The sequence below is a fragment of the Condylura cristata genome, unplaced genomic scaffold (genome assembly GCF_000260355.1).
Source record: "Condylura cristata isolate star-nosed mole 26May11 unplaced genomic scaffold, ConCri1.0 scaffold00012, whole genome shotgun sequence".
NCBI classification, from domain to species: Eukaryota; Metazoa; Chordata; class Mammalia; order Eulipotyphla; family Talpidae; genus Condylura; species Condylura cristata.
The window spans coordinates 25,920,692-25,934,045 of NW_004567113.1; the positions used below are offsets into that span (position 1 = coordinate 25,920,692).

Genomic DNA, 13,354 nt, shown 5'->3' on the forward strand with positions numbered 1-13,354 from the left:
AAATAAAATAAAATAAAATAAAATAAAATAAAATAAAATAAAATGAATGCCAATAATTCTTAATAGTTACCATTAAAAAAATGAGACTAATGCTAACAAATGTTATTATTTAAAAGATGGGGTCTTAAAGTTGGAAAATGAGAAAAAAAAATGTAAATCCAATTGCTGATTGCATCTACAGAACACAAAGCAGATGTCCTTAAGCTGTCTAGGTCTAATTCTACTCCCAGGTACTCATGAAAAGCACAGACCCTTCTTTGGAGTGGTGAGATATTTTACTGGTTCATGGGTTATACTCCCAAAACTTTCTCTGCTCTGGCTCCATGACTCAGGAACTTCTACAATTAGCCCATATTACAATAATAGCTAAAATAAAAAATACCAAAAAGAAAGTCAAGTGTTGTCAAGGATGTGGGGAATCTGAAACATATATTACCAGTAGAAATGTACAATAGTGCAGCCCTTTTGGAAAGCAGTTTTATCATTCCTCTTTGAACAGAGTTATTATTATTATTTTTCTTTCAGTCTGATAATGCTTTAATCACATTCTCCTCAGGGAGTAAAAAAGGCCTCAAATCAAATTACATCTATATTTGGCCTTAATCTAGTAGTATGAACTAATTACCAAACTACCATTTGAATTCAGTTTCAAAAAATAAATAGAAAATTCATATAATCTGTGAAATATAGTACAATGGATTGATAAATATAAACTCAAATGATTGATAAGATACATACATACACATATATACATATGCATGCATACACACACATGTATGTATGTATCTTAACTCCTAATATCAATAATGTCAGTTCTGCAACATTAGTATCTTGGGAATATGGAGTCTAACTGAGTGAATCAGGAAAATCTAGTTTTGAATTCAGGACCCCTTAATTACTCCTCAATGATGGAGTAAAAGGTATTTGATTCTACCTGGACTCTAGTTTTTCTACTGCAAGTTAAGAATATTATATATAATTCTGTGACAATAAAATAAGAATTTATATGAAAGGGTCTATATGATGATTCCCATATAATTAATCCCTAACTAATGTATTTTTAATGAATGATTGGGATTCTCAGTCATTATTTTAAAGAAGCACTAGACTTAAATCAGGAGAGTAACAGGTGTGCAGTAGCTATGAGATTTTTATCTCTCCAGATCTCAGTTAACACATATTCATCTCTTAAGTTCTCTTCTGGTAATACAACATTATAGTAAAGCAAATGAAGAATGCATAGCTAACTCCCAAAGTATCCAGAATAGGTTTCCTCCAGTATGTGTCATCTTGGCATATACAGCTAAGACCCACTGAGGCACTGTGAGTTTTAGGAGAAACTGTTATAATAACCTCAAATACCTAGAATTGAAAATTCATCAATTTATAAATAACTATCTACATAGTAGCATCCAGTTACCAAGTATTTGGTTTGCATTATGAATCAACCACTCCTTGTATGGGAGAACCCTCCCCTCTCCTTGATACCTCTATTCCATTCCTCAGATCAAGAATGAAAACCCTTTTTCTATCCTATTTACTCTAGAATTTATATTCACTTTAATTTACCAAACATATATAGTTAAACATCTTCTTTCTCCTGCTATTCTGAAGTTAATGTTTGCTGGACCAACAGAAGAATCTCAGAAATATAGGGAAAATTTCCCTTCTATCCCTATATAAGTCTTATTTGTTTTCACTGGCAAAAAAAAAAAAATGTTCTTCTTAAATAAAGATATGTATCATGCCTGAGATACAGTGATGGTATTTTTTTACTACCACACATGTGAATTGTCTTTTAAAAGTATACAAGGTTTCAGTATAGTTTAAAATTATAATAAAGAAAAATATTTTGGAAACACAATTTTTTGGTTTTGTCAAAATATGAGAAAAAAGCACAACAAGTTATAGGATATTGATATATTATCAATATTTAAATAAATTATAATAATTGTTCAGCATAAAAATCAACTGTCATAATTGATAGCTAATATACAGGTTTCAGTAAACTTTTTCATGAAATAAACAAAAAATGGATCTAGATAATTAGACACTGTACTTCTAAAAAAATTAAAAGCTAAAATCAACACACAAAAATCAGAGACTTCCTACACACAAACAACCAATCAGAAGAAACAGAAATAATAATAAAAAAAATCCCCTTTTCAATTAAAACAAAAAGAATCCAAATACCTGGGAATCAACCTAACAAAGGAGGTAAAAGACATATACATACAAAATTACAAAATACTGTTAAAAGAAATTCAAGAAGACACCATGCAATTGAAAGACATACCCTGCTCATAACATCATCAAAATGGCCATTCTGCCAAAAGCGATATACAGATTTAATGCCTTCCCAATAAAAGTTTCAATGACATTCTTTAAAGAAATAAAAAAAAAAAATATTGATGAGAATCATATGGAACAACAAAAGACCTTGAAGATTTAAAGCTCTCATAATTAGGAAGAAAGATAATGGAGGCATTATAATCCCAAATTTCAAGCTATACTACAAAGTCATAATAATCAAAACTGCATGGTACTAGAACAAGAACAGACATACAGACCAGTGGATTCAGATAGAAAACCCAGATATAAACCCACAGGTTTATGGACAGCTAACCTTTGACAAAGGAGCAAAGAAGATACAAAGGAGCAAAGAAAGTTTTCTCAGCAAATGGTGCAGGAAAAACTGGGAAGCTACATGCAAAAAAATGAAACTAGATCACTACCTCACACCATACACAAAAATCAACTTGAAGTGGATTAAAGACCTAGACATAAGAATGGAAACCATAAAATACCTGGAAGCAAAGATGAGCCAAACATTACATGACATACACTTTAGTGACATCTTTAAAAATAGAGCACCCAATGCAACATTAGTGAAGGCAAGGATAAATAGATGGAAATACATCAAGTTAAAGAGCTTCTGTACAGCAAAAGAGACATTACAAAAACAAACAGACATTCCACTGATTGGGAACAATTTTTCTCACATAAAACTAGTGATAAAGGTTTGATCACAAAAATATAAGGAGAACTGATGAAACTCAACAAAAATAAAGTAAACAACCCCATCAAAAAATGGGCAGTAGAGCTAAAAAGACACTTCTCCTAAGAGGAAATGCAGATGACCAACAAGCAATTGAAAAAATGTTCAACATCACTCGTAATAAGGGAGATGCAAATTAAAATCACAATGAGATACCACCTCATTCCAGTGAGAATGGCACATCTTAAAACAATTAGCAACAAAAAAATGTTGCCAAGGATGTGGAGAAAAAGGAACTCTCCTGCACTGCTAGTAGGAATGCAAACTAGTACAATCACTATGGAAAACTGTAGGGAAGTTCCTCAAACTGCTAAACACGGAGCTTCCCGACAACCCAGCAATCCCACTCCTAGGTATCTACCCAAAAGACACAAAAACACTGATTCCAAAAGATAACTGCACCACCATGTTTACTGCTGCTTTATTCACAATTGGAAAGATATGGAAACAGCCCAAATGCCCAAAAATAGATGAGAGGATTAAAAAGATATGGTATATATACATAATGGAATATTATTCAGCAACAAAAAAAGAAACACTTGTCTTTTGCAGCAACATGGATGGAACTGGAAAAGATCATGCTTAGTGAAATAAGCCAGAAAGAAAAGGAAAAATACTGGATGGTTTCTCTTGTAGCAGGAATATAACGGAACAGGCAAGAAAATAATGATAATGATGAACAACTATATACCAGAAACATTTTGTGGGGTGGAGTGGGGAATGGGATCAAAAACAGTAGAGGGGAGGGAAATACACTGGACTATGGTGATGGCACATGGGTGATTTGGTGATGGGAAGGGGATTGCAAATGAGATGGGAAAATGAACAAAATGATGTAAAAATAAACTGTTATATATAATTAAAAAAATATTTCATTGGTAACATTGGTTTACATCATTGTATTATATTCGGTAATTGCTTACATAAAAAACTTCGCTGTATTATATACTTGTTCATTTAATAAATATTTTACTTTGTCCTTAAAAAGTAAATAAATACATAAAAGCTAAATAACTTTAGAAGGTCAAAATCAAACCAAGAATAATTAATCCTATGGAAGAGCCCTATTTTTTTAAAGACTCTTACAACATCCAATTACCATTTTCAAGTGCATAAAGCACTTCAAATGTATTTTACACCTATTTCATAAATAGCTCAGAATATGCTCTGAGCAATGAAACAATAGGAACATAAAACAAGTGTTTGGAATTCTAACAAATTAAAGCTTAAAATATCTTTCACTCTACAATTTCATAGAATAATTACCTACAATTAAAGCAAACAGAAGAAATACCAAGTATTAGTGAACAAAGCATTTTAGCTTCCTAATATTCTGCTTATATTTGGTTTTATCAGATGTTTAGTCAATAGCTGAAACATTTATTTATAGTCAGCCATTTATAACACCAGGATATCAGTCATTGGACTAACTGTTCTATTAATTTTCCATCAGAGAGTCATGTTTGAATGACAATGCACTTTATAGATTTAAATAATGAAAAGCTAATTATCTGCAAGGCCCCATTCAGGGGATAGTATTGATCACAATCCAAAATAATCCAATATTTTAAAAGTGATGTTCAGCTTTCAGTAATGAAGAATACTTCAATTGTTGTACTGCACAAGCTAAGAGAATATAGATTATACATATTTTTTTGCACAATTTCTATCCCAAAATCATAGGAAAAAAAAAAAAGAAACCTAAACAGGTCTCATACACAAAGATTTGTTAGTTAAGCAAAATGCAAGCTAAAAGTTTATCTTCCTAATCTCTGTTCAACATTCATTTTTATCTCTTTTTTAATGGCTCACAAAATCCCCTTTTGGTGATAAACTTACTAGTTACAGTTACTAGAATACAAAATTGAAAAGCAGTGATTGGTTTTTGAGGGCATGTCTCTATAAATGCAGTTGGTCTTCCTCTTTAAAGATGTTATGATACACATGTATATGTATATATGTGCCTATATAAAATATGTATATATTTAATAAAGTTTACAGTTATATGGTCACCTAGTTTCCTTCAATTCCTTTCTTCTTCCCTCCCTACAACTGTTTCTCCTTCCTTTCATCCCTTCTAATAAAAAAGAACTATAAAGGTTGCTTCTGGGATTCTTTTTCACAGAGATTCCATAAATACAGTAATGTTTTTTAACCTGCTTAAGAAAAAAATTACAAGATGTTCATGTAGAAGTCACACTGAGATTAACATGTAATAACAAGTATAAGAGTAAGATAACCAAAATATGTCTTGAAACAATAAACAGGCTCATTTTGGCATAGAAACATAGTATTTCAAGTACCCTGCATCCACTATATCAAATCTTATATGACTTTGATTATCATTTCTGGATGACCGGCAACTCAAAAAGAAGCTGGTTCAAAATCTAAAGTGTTTTCATACCTACTTCTATAAGAAATTAGAGATTTATAAGGTAAATCCAACCCATGTTTTAGTGATGATACAAAAATTCAAACTCAATCTGTGTTCTTCTGGTTTGACAAAGCATCAGGGATGCTATCAAATAGCTTCTTAGCATATTGCCTTACTTAATGTCTTTCCACTCCCATTCTCATGCCCATCCCCCCAAAATATTTTTAGTAAAACAAGGTACATTATTATTCTATCAGTTGCCCATATATGATATCAGCAACAGAGACAATTTAACAAAGCAACACATTTATAAAAACTCAGAAAGTACCTGGACATAGGCTCTGCAAGAGCGCTCCCTTTTCTGAAGCTGAATCCATTAAGACAGCAGATTAAACACAGAATAGAAAAAACAAGTTAGTGACAGAAGAAAACAAGAAAATAAAAGAACACATCTACACAAAACAACTTATTTTCTTGTGCAAGACTTTCTAGAAGAGAGATGAAAGCTAAGCAGCAGCAAAATATAAGCAATGGCTTGGAAAACAATAACCAAAACCCTTACAGAACAACCCAAGTGAAAAGCAAATGATATAAAGCTGTTAATGATGGAAGAAATCTTCAAATATATTTAGTAGAAATTAGTAAAAATCAGTATTTCATTCATTTAAAATGATTAATTTCACATTAGGTCAGTTATTATTTAAATGAAGATATATAAAGTCAAATAAATTACATTAAAATTTGGTAAAAATTAGTTTTTCAATGCTAGTCCACGGGTTGTGGTTTGGTGATTTGATAGGTAGTTAATATGCACCACAAAACATGTTTGCACATACAAGAAAATCTGTTTTGGGAAAAGTGAAAATGCCCATTCATTATATCTATTTGACTCTAAAGAATAAGTAGCAAGAGATAAGTAAGGTAATTTGTTTAAAATAAAATTGTGAACGTCTTCATTAATCACTACTTAGTTTAAGAATTTATTTTGAACCAAAACATATATTTATTTTAGCAACTTCTGTGAGATGAGACATGTTTTATTTGTTTACATACAAAGTAACATTTTTTTCTAAACAAAAAGGTAACAGCAACTCAAATTCAACTCAACTTTTTGTTATGATGATTAAATGAACGATAGATAAGTGTAATTGCTTAAATAAATGACCCCAAATTTTACAAATTTGTGCTTTTGATTCCCTTTTCTATTTTTTTCCTTCAGTTGCTTTGATATTTGTGAAGGAGAAAATCATCCTATTTTAAGAAGCCATTAACCTGATACTTTTTGTATGGTTAATATTCTCCAAATTTAATTCAAGCATTCTTCACTGAACATAGAGCAGTTACTTCTCTAATGAGTTGAGTGAGAAATGAGGGTGAGAGAGTTGCCTTCCCTCTCATTTGGATCACTGAATAGCAGCTCCTGTTTTGCGGTTTTGCAGGACACTAAACCCTCCAGAATTTCGTTGTAGATTTGAACTGATTTGTATGGTATTGACTTTGCAAATCTGATGGGTTATAACTGCTTCAGGGAACAGTGAGAACCACAGGAAATGAAGGCACAGCCAACAAGCTGTGAATAACCTTTACCCTCCCATCTCCTTATTCCACCATGCAAATTAACATATGACAAACCACATTATATAAACTATTGAAAAGAGCCAAATGGGAAACAAAAGAGCATTAAATAGCTTAACAAATGGAAATTTGTCCATTACTTGGTTATTTGATATTCAGAATAGGAAAGCTGATTAGCTGTAGCCAGTTAGAATGTGACATTAATTGCCAGCTTTACGTGATATCAACAGGCATCAACAGCATTTTAAAATAAAGATACTAAGTACTGATATAACAAGTAATGTGATCGATATATAACATTAATAGAAATATACTTTTCAGTGCATTATGATAACCATAGCCGGCAGCAATACTCATTAATAACATACAGTCAGCCTGAGTGAAAGCATGTTAATATCACAGCATGCCCACATTATATGAGCAGTTGTGGATTATAATATAGCAGAGGTTTGGTTATGATTCTATCATGGGTATATGTAAAAATAACTCCTTTATGCTCATGATGGGAAAAAAATATATATATATAAGATAAAACTTAAGATGAAAACACAGGAAAAACTGCACTTGTCGGGTAAAATATCTGGCTTTTCTATGTAGAGCCATCATTATTTTAAAAATATTTTCTATCTTGATGAATGAGACATTTAGTCTAATAAGACAAAGAACCAAATATAAAAAGACCACTCTACAAAGTAATTTTTCACTTTAAAAGGGAATGTTCATTTAGAGAATTCCACAGAGGACATTAGTCTGTCATCACCAAATTCTTGCTTTAAGTAGTATGATTATCATGATATTTGAGGTTTTAAAAATACATTTCAACAACTGATGAAGTCTACTACAGAAATGGCTTTCAGGGATCACAAGTCCTCTCACTGTAGCAATTCCAATTATCTTTTCACATTGGTTAATTCACTATTTGAAAGTTTGTTTTATAAATATATTCCTTATAAAGTTAATAGATTTAGGTAAATTAAATGTTTCTACAGTGCACAAGCTTTATATATATATAAAGTGGTTCTATATAATGCATATAAATATATGCATCTTTACTAATGTAAATATACATAAGATGTATAATCACAGAAGTATTTTAAATGAATTATTTTGATTATTGATAATTCAAAAAATGAGATATATTTAAATGCCTTAAGTTTTAATAGTTGGTTTGGAAAATCTAATTTAAGTATAAAAATTAGATGAAATTAAAACAAAGTTGCCCTATGACCTTTTAAATAAAATATTAATTGGGCTATATGTCTTCTTATATAAAACAGTTATAATGGAATACTCATATCATTTCTTGTTTTTGCTATTTTCTAAGCTACTTATTGATAGGACATTTGTTTTACCACAATTATTTTAATATAAAGTTTTAAAAGAGGAAAAAAGAAAGAAATACATTGCATTAGCCACATTAATTTTGTGAAAATTTAGCATACAAACTGAGTAACCACTAGGGATGATAGAATTGGAAATTCAGACTATATGGGAAGGATGATCATTCATTGTTTCTTCAGAGGAAAAGCCAAGTAAGTTCTTTATTATAATGAAAAAGTGAACTGAATTTAAAATGTTTAACAAATCTCTGTCTAATGATCTCATGTTTAGAGTAGAGAACAGTTGATCAGGGAAGTGTCACTGACTTGACCACAATTTTAAAGGTACACATACAGATCACTAAAGGCCTTACCTTGTTCAAACTGCGGGCCGCGCTATCTTTTCCACCAGGGGTCAAGTTCCGCAGCTGCACATCCAGGAGTCCCACCAGCTGATCCATGGCACGGACAGAGTAGGTGATGTCTCCAGCATTCAAATGATTTCTTGTCTGTTCAGCCAGCTCTCTAGCAATGTTGGCAGCTGTCTCTCCAGATTTCAACTACAATTTTGAAAGCATAATAACAAGGGGAATTTCTTAAATAAGGAATTTTATTGGTCTCTTGGGGCAATTGCTTTTGCATATAAGTCAAACTCTATCTTCACCTGGAATACATTTCCCAAGTTTCCCTGCCAATTCATCTTTTTCTTTAATATCTCATTTGAAAATCATGTTTTCAGGAAGCTTCTCTTAGTTTAGCAAATTAACTAACCATTTATAATTTATTTATATAATAAGATTCAGTATTCATTAGTGAGATTCTAGCATTCAATAAATATTCAAAATAAGCAGTCTGACAATAACTCAGAGCATCTGATATAATTGTTTGTAACTACAAAACTGTTCTCTGAATTCCTATAGTTTCTCAAAGGCATACACACCCTTTTAATTTAAGCACCACTAATAATGCTTAGTCTGTTATTTGTTGCCATCTTTCACCTATGCTACTGATAAAGTAAATATAATTGCAATATTACTATTACTCTGTTAGCTACATTATTCTTGTGTACCTGTTTTAATACTTTCTCATTGTTGTTATTATATTGGCTTATTTACATGTCATTACCACACAAAACTCCTTCTATGAGAAATGTTAGGGCAGATAGCTAGCTGTCAGGAAATTTTAGATCACTTATAAGACCACAATGAAAAAAGTTTGAGATCTACTGAACTAGGAAATACAAAGTATCTTCAATTTAAATCTAGCAATACTGGCTGCCATTATATCTTTCACAGAACATTCAGAAATGTAGAATTATTTATCAACCAATCAAGAAAATAGAAAAACATAGTAAAAGAAATTCTATTTGTTATTCTTTACCTAGGAAGCTTTGCAGCTGTACCCAATTTTATTAGATATTAGGTTGGGAAATGATAATGTGGAAAGAAAGTCTAAGTAGTCCCTCTGTGAAAATTTAAACATTTACATATACAGTAAGTGAAGAGTCGAAAATACAGATGACTAATAAGTCAAATTTTAACTGTTCTCAGCATATAAAATAGTGATGAGATATATATATATATATACATACACACACATATGTCACTAGCAGACAGTGCAGTTTTGCAAAACTGAATCAGATATAAAAATCATTAGTGTATTATCTCAAAATCATCATAGTTTAGCATTAAAAATTCTGGGCCCTCCCTGGTGGTACAAAGGGTTAGGACACAGCACTGCAAGCTAGCCACAGCCACTTCACTGTGAGTCAGATCCCCAGAGCTGATCCACATGGTCCAGCAGACCTCTCCTGACTCACCCGCCTGCTCCCCTCAGCAGTGTACTTTGTTAGTGGGCCGGTTCTGCTCCCCACTCTGTCTCTGGTGAAGTTTCTCACTGCCCCTGAACCTCTGGCTTATACCCCAGTTCTATATGCATAAATAAACAGCACTTAATATGTTTAAAAAAAGCTTATTCAAAAATAAGTCTATTTACCCTCACCAAAAACTCTGAAACTCAATATTCACCACCAAAAAAAAAAAAAAAAAAAAAAAAAAAAAATTGCAAGAAACTATTGAAGCACAAAGCTATACAAATACTTATAATTAATATGAGAAGTATGTTGTTAAAGTAAAATAAAAAGTTATGAACGGCCCTCCCTGGTGGCGCAGCCATTGAAAGCACAGCACTAAGAAGTTAAAGCCATTTCCGCATGGTTCGATCCCACCTCCCCTCAGCAGTGTACTTTGTAGATCTGCCTGTTCTGCTCCCCACTGTCTCTGGTGAAGCCTCTCACTGCCCCTGAGCCTCTGACCTGTACCCCAGTTCTGTAAGCACAAATAAGTAAATCTTTAAAAAAAAAAGTTAAAACTATTCATTGTAATCTCATCTTCCTCTTGAAATTGAAAAAAAATATAGTAACCATTTTTCATTCATTTAACAATCATCTCAAACTGAATATTATAAATCTCTCACATGTAGGAAGCTTATATTTTGCCACTTGGGATTGGGGGTAGGGATGTTAATTCAACAATACAATTGTAATTTATAGAACTGTATATGAAGCATATTGGGACTATAATACAGGGATAATAAATACTTAGAAATGAGGTAGGAGGCAACACAATGGAGTGATCAAGGAAAGCCAAAAAGGAAGGTTGACCATGCCTAGGCAAAATGGAGTGATGACAAATAATAAGAAAGTTAAGAGAATGCTATTAGAATGTTAAATCTAAAGTAACTATGGTTTTGGCTACTAGGCTACTAAATATGTATAAGTAAAATCACTTTTCTACCTTCAGAATTCAATATTGACACCTAATTGTGTGTATGAAATACATATTTGATCTTTTTTTATACTTAAAACCTGTCTTACTATCATTTCAACAACTATTCATTCCATCTATTATTTCATTTATTCTTTAACAAAAATTAGAACCTCTAATGGTAGTGCTGGTTTCTGTATAGTCTGGAAAAAATAGTAGTGGATAAAATTGTTCCCAATAGGGCCCTCCCCGGTGGCGCAGCGGGTTAAAGCACAGCACTGAGAATCTAAAGCCGCTTCCTCATGAGTTTGATTCCCGCCTGCCCCGGAGGTGACCACATGGCGTGGCAGACCTCTCCTGACCCGCCCGCTGCTCCCCTCAGCAGTGTACTTCGTTGATCTGCCTGTTCTGCACTCCACTCTGTCTCTGGTGAATTCTCTCACCCTCCACATCTCTGGCTTGTATCCCAGTTCTGTATGCACAAATAAAATAAAATCTTTAAAAAAAAAAAAATTGTTCCCAATAACAATGAGTTTAAGATTAGCAATAGAAAGGACCTTGAACAAATTAACTGCACAATTATTTAATTTCAATTTCAATGCAGCATCTTGGTGTGGTGCCAGCAATTCAAATGTATATTTAACTAATGAACAAAGCTGAAGGAGAAAGTTAGGGAATGCTTCTCTGAAAACAAATGATGATGCTGAGATGGAATGGACAAGAATTATACTGGAATTACCTCCAGGAGGAAAGAATAGCTTTAAGGAGAGGCATGGAGTCTTAGGGAAACTGCCAAAGACACTAACTGGAATTGTGCCCACAGAAAGAGAGGGCACTGCATTTTCTAAACAGTAGCTGTTCAATCACATTTGTATTTGAAATCAACTCAGGTGAATGCATATGAAGCTCAGAAATGAAAGACAACATACTGGCTGTGAGGTATAGCAGGAAAGGAAATAATCTATCATAGCAGATTCCAGTAAAAGCCATGGAGAAAAGTGAAAGCTGGCATGACCAGAGAGGGATTTGCAAGTGGTCAGGATTACACTCATAAAATGTGGGAAGAGAAGGAAGGGAGACTCCTGGAGTCATCCCCAGGTTTCTGATTTAATTTTCCCACAGCTGCTTGGAACCACAATATTCAAGGCTCAGTTCAAAGGACACTTTTCCAGGGCAGGTTTTCACTGACCAGATTCTTGCCTGTGACATCAGGAAGCTAGTTTCTACTTTTCTGATCAACAATTTACTTCTCTCACCATAATTATTAAGGAATGCAATTCTCTTATTGCCATACAAAACATACCCATATCTTAAATCTGAAGACTTCTGTGCAAAGAGGCAGGGTTAAAATAAAGTTAATCCAAATATACTAGCTTAGAGGCCTCATTAAAATGTCTGTCTCTAACATTTATTTTGCCAAATTCTACTAAAATTGTTTCTCAGAAATAAACACAAGCATACTGGAGTTTACTGAGGATTAGTAAGTTAATACCTTATTGAATGTTGAGATTATATCTAGGCATTGAATAGGGAAGGGGAAAACCTGAAGTTTTAGCTAAGGATAATATTTATGACAGGGATGGCTACTACTTGCATTTCAAATTTTGACACAAGTTAAAACATTTCTTTGACAGAAGAAATTTTCTTTGAGAGATGCTTTGAGATGTTATGAGATATTATATCAAACATTAATGGAATACCAAGACAATTCATGAATGAATTACTCATTGTGTTTAAGTATATAGCTATAATTTCTTTGAAAATCTACTTATGTTCCTGTAAATTTGAGTCAATGCATATATAAATAATAAAATCTCACAAATGAAAATAGTTTTAAAAAGCTGTAAGTCTTGAAAAATCCTCTTTCTGATTAAATTAAGGAACAATTTATTACTATTCTATATTAGAAACACAGAAGATAAAAAAAAAAGGGAAAATCAAAAACTAGATGATGGAATTCAACCTAGTTTTCTGGGGCAAATACCTGGCAGATGTCATATGTAAATGGCAATATCATTTCTAGATTTTCACATCCTTCTTTAGAAAATGCAAGAAGAACAATATATTACCTCAAAACCTGTCAGTACCTTATGTACAAACAAAATAAAATACATCTCCACTTGTGGAAATATAAAGACAAGTTTTCAGTGGCTATTCAGGCATTTCTTTTCCATATGATAGCTGGACCAGGTAATGAAGAAGGGAGAATACTCATTTAACGTGTAAATGTTAAAGATACTATTTAAAACTGTAATTTCATGGA

The 13,354-nt window shown here is 32.5% G+C and overlaps 1 protein-coding gene across 14 annotated transcripts in view; it reads right to left on the reverse strand.

The window, feature by feature from the left end:
* ADGRL3 (adhesion G protein-coupled receptor L3) overlaps window positions 1-13,354 on the reverse strand; it is a 726,682-nt gene that overhangs the window by 151,917 nt on the left and 561,411 nt on the right. For all 14 annotated transcript variants that reach the window (XM_012724122.1, XM_012724111.1, XM_012724117.1 and 11 more), the window contains 2 exons: window positions 8,701-8,886; window positions 5,761-5,799 (listed from right to left, as the gene is read on the reverse strand). In XM_012724122.1, the coding sequence (XP_012579576.1) occupies window positions 5,761-5,799; window positions 8,701-8,886 (225 nt within the window). The remainder of the gene's footprint in view (window positions 1-5,760; window positions 5,800-8,700; window positions 8,887-13,354) is intronic.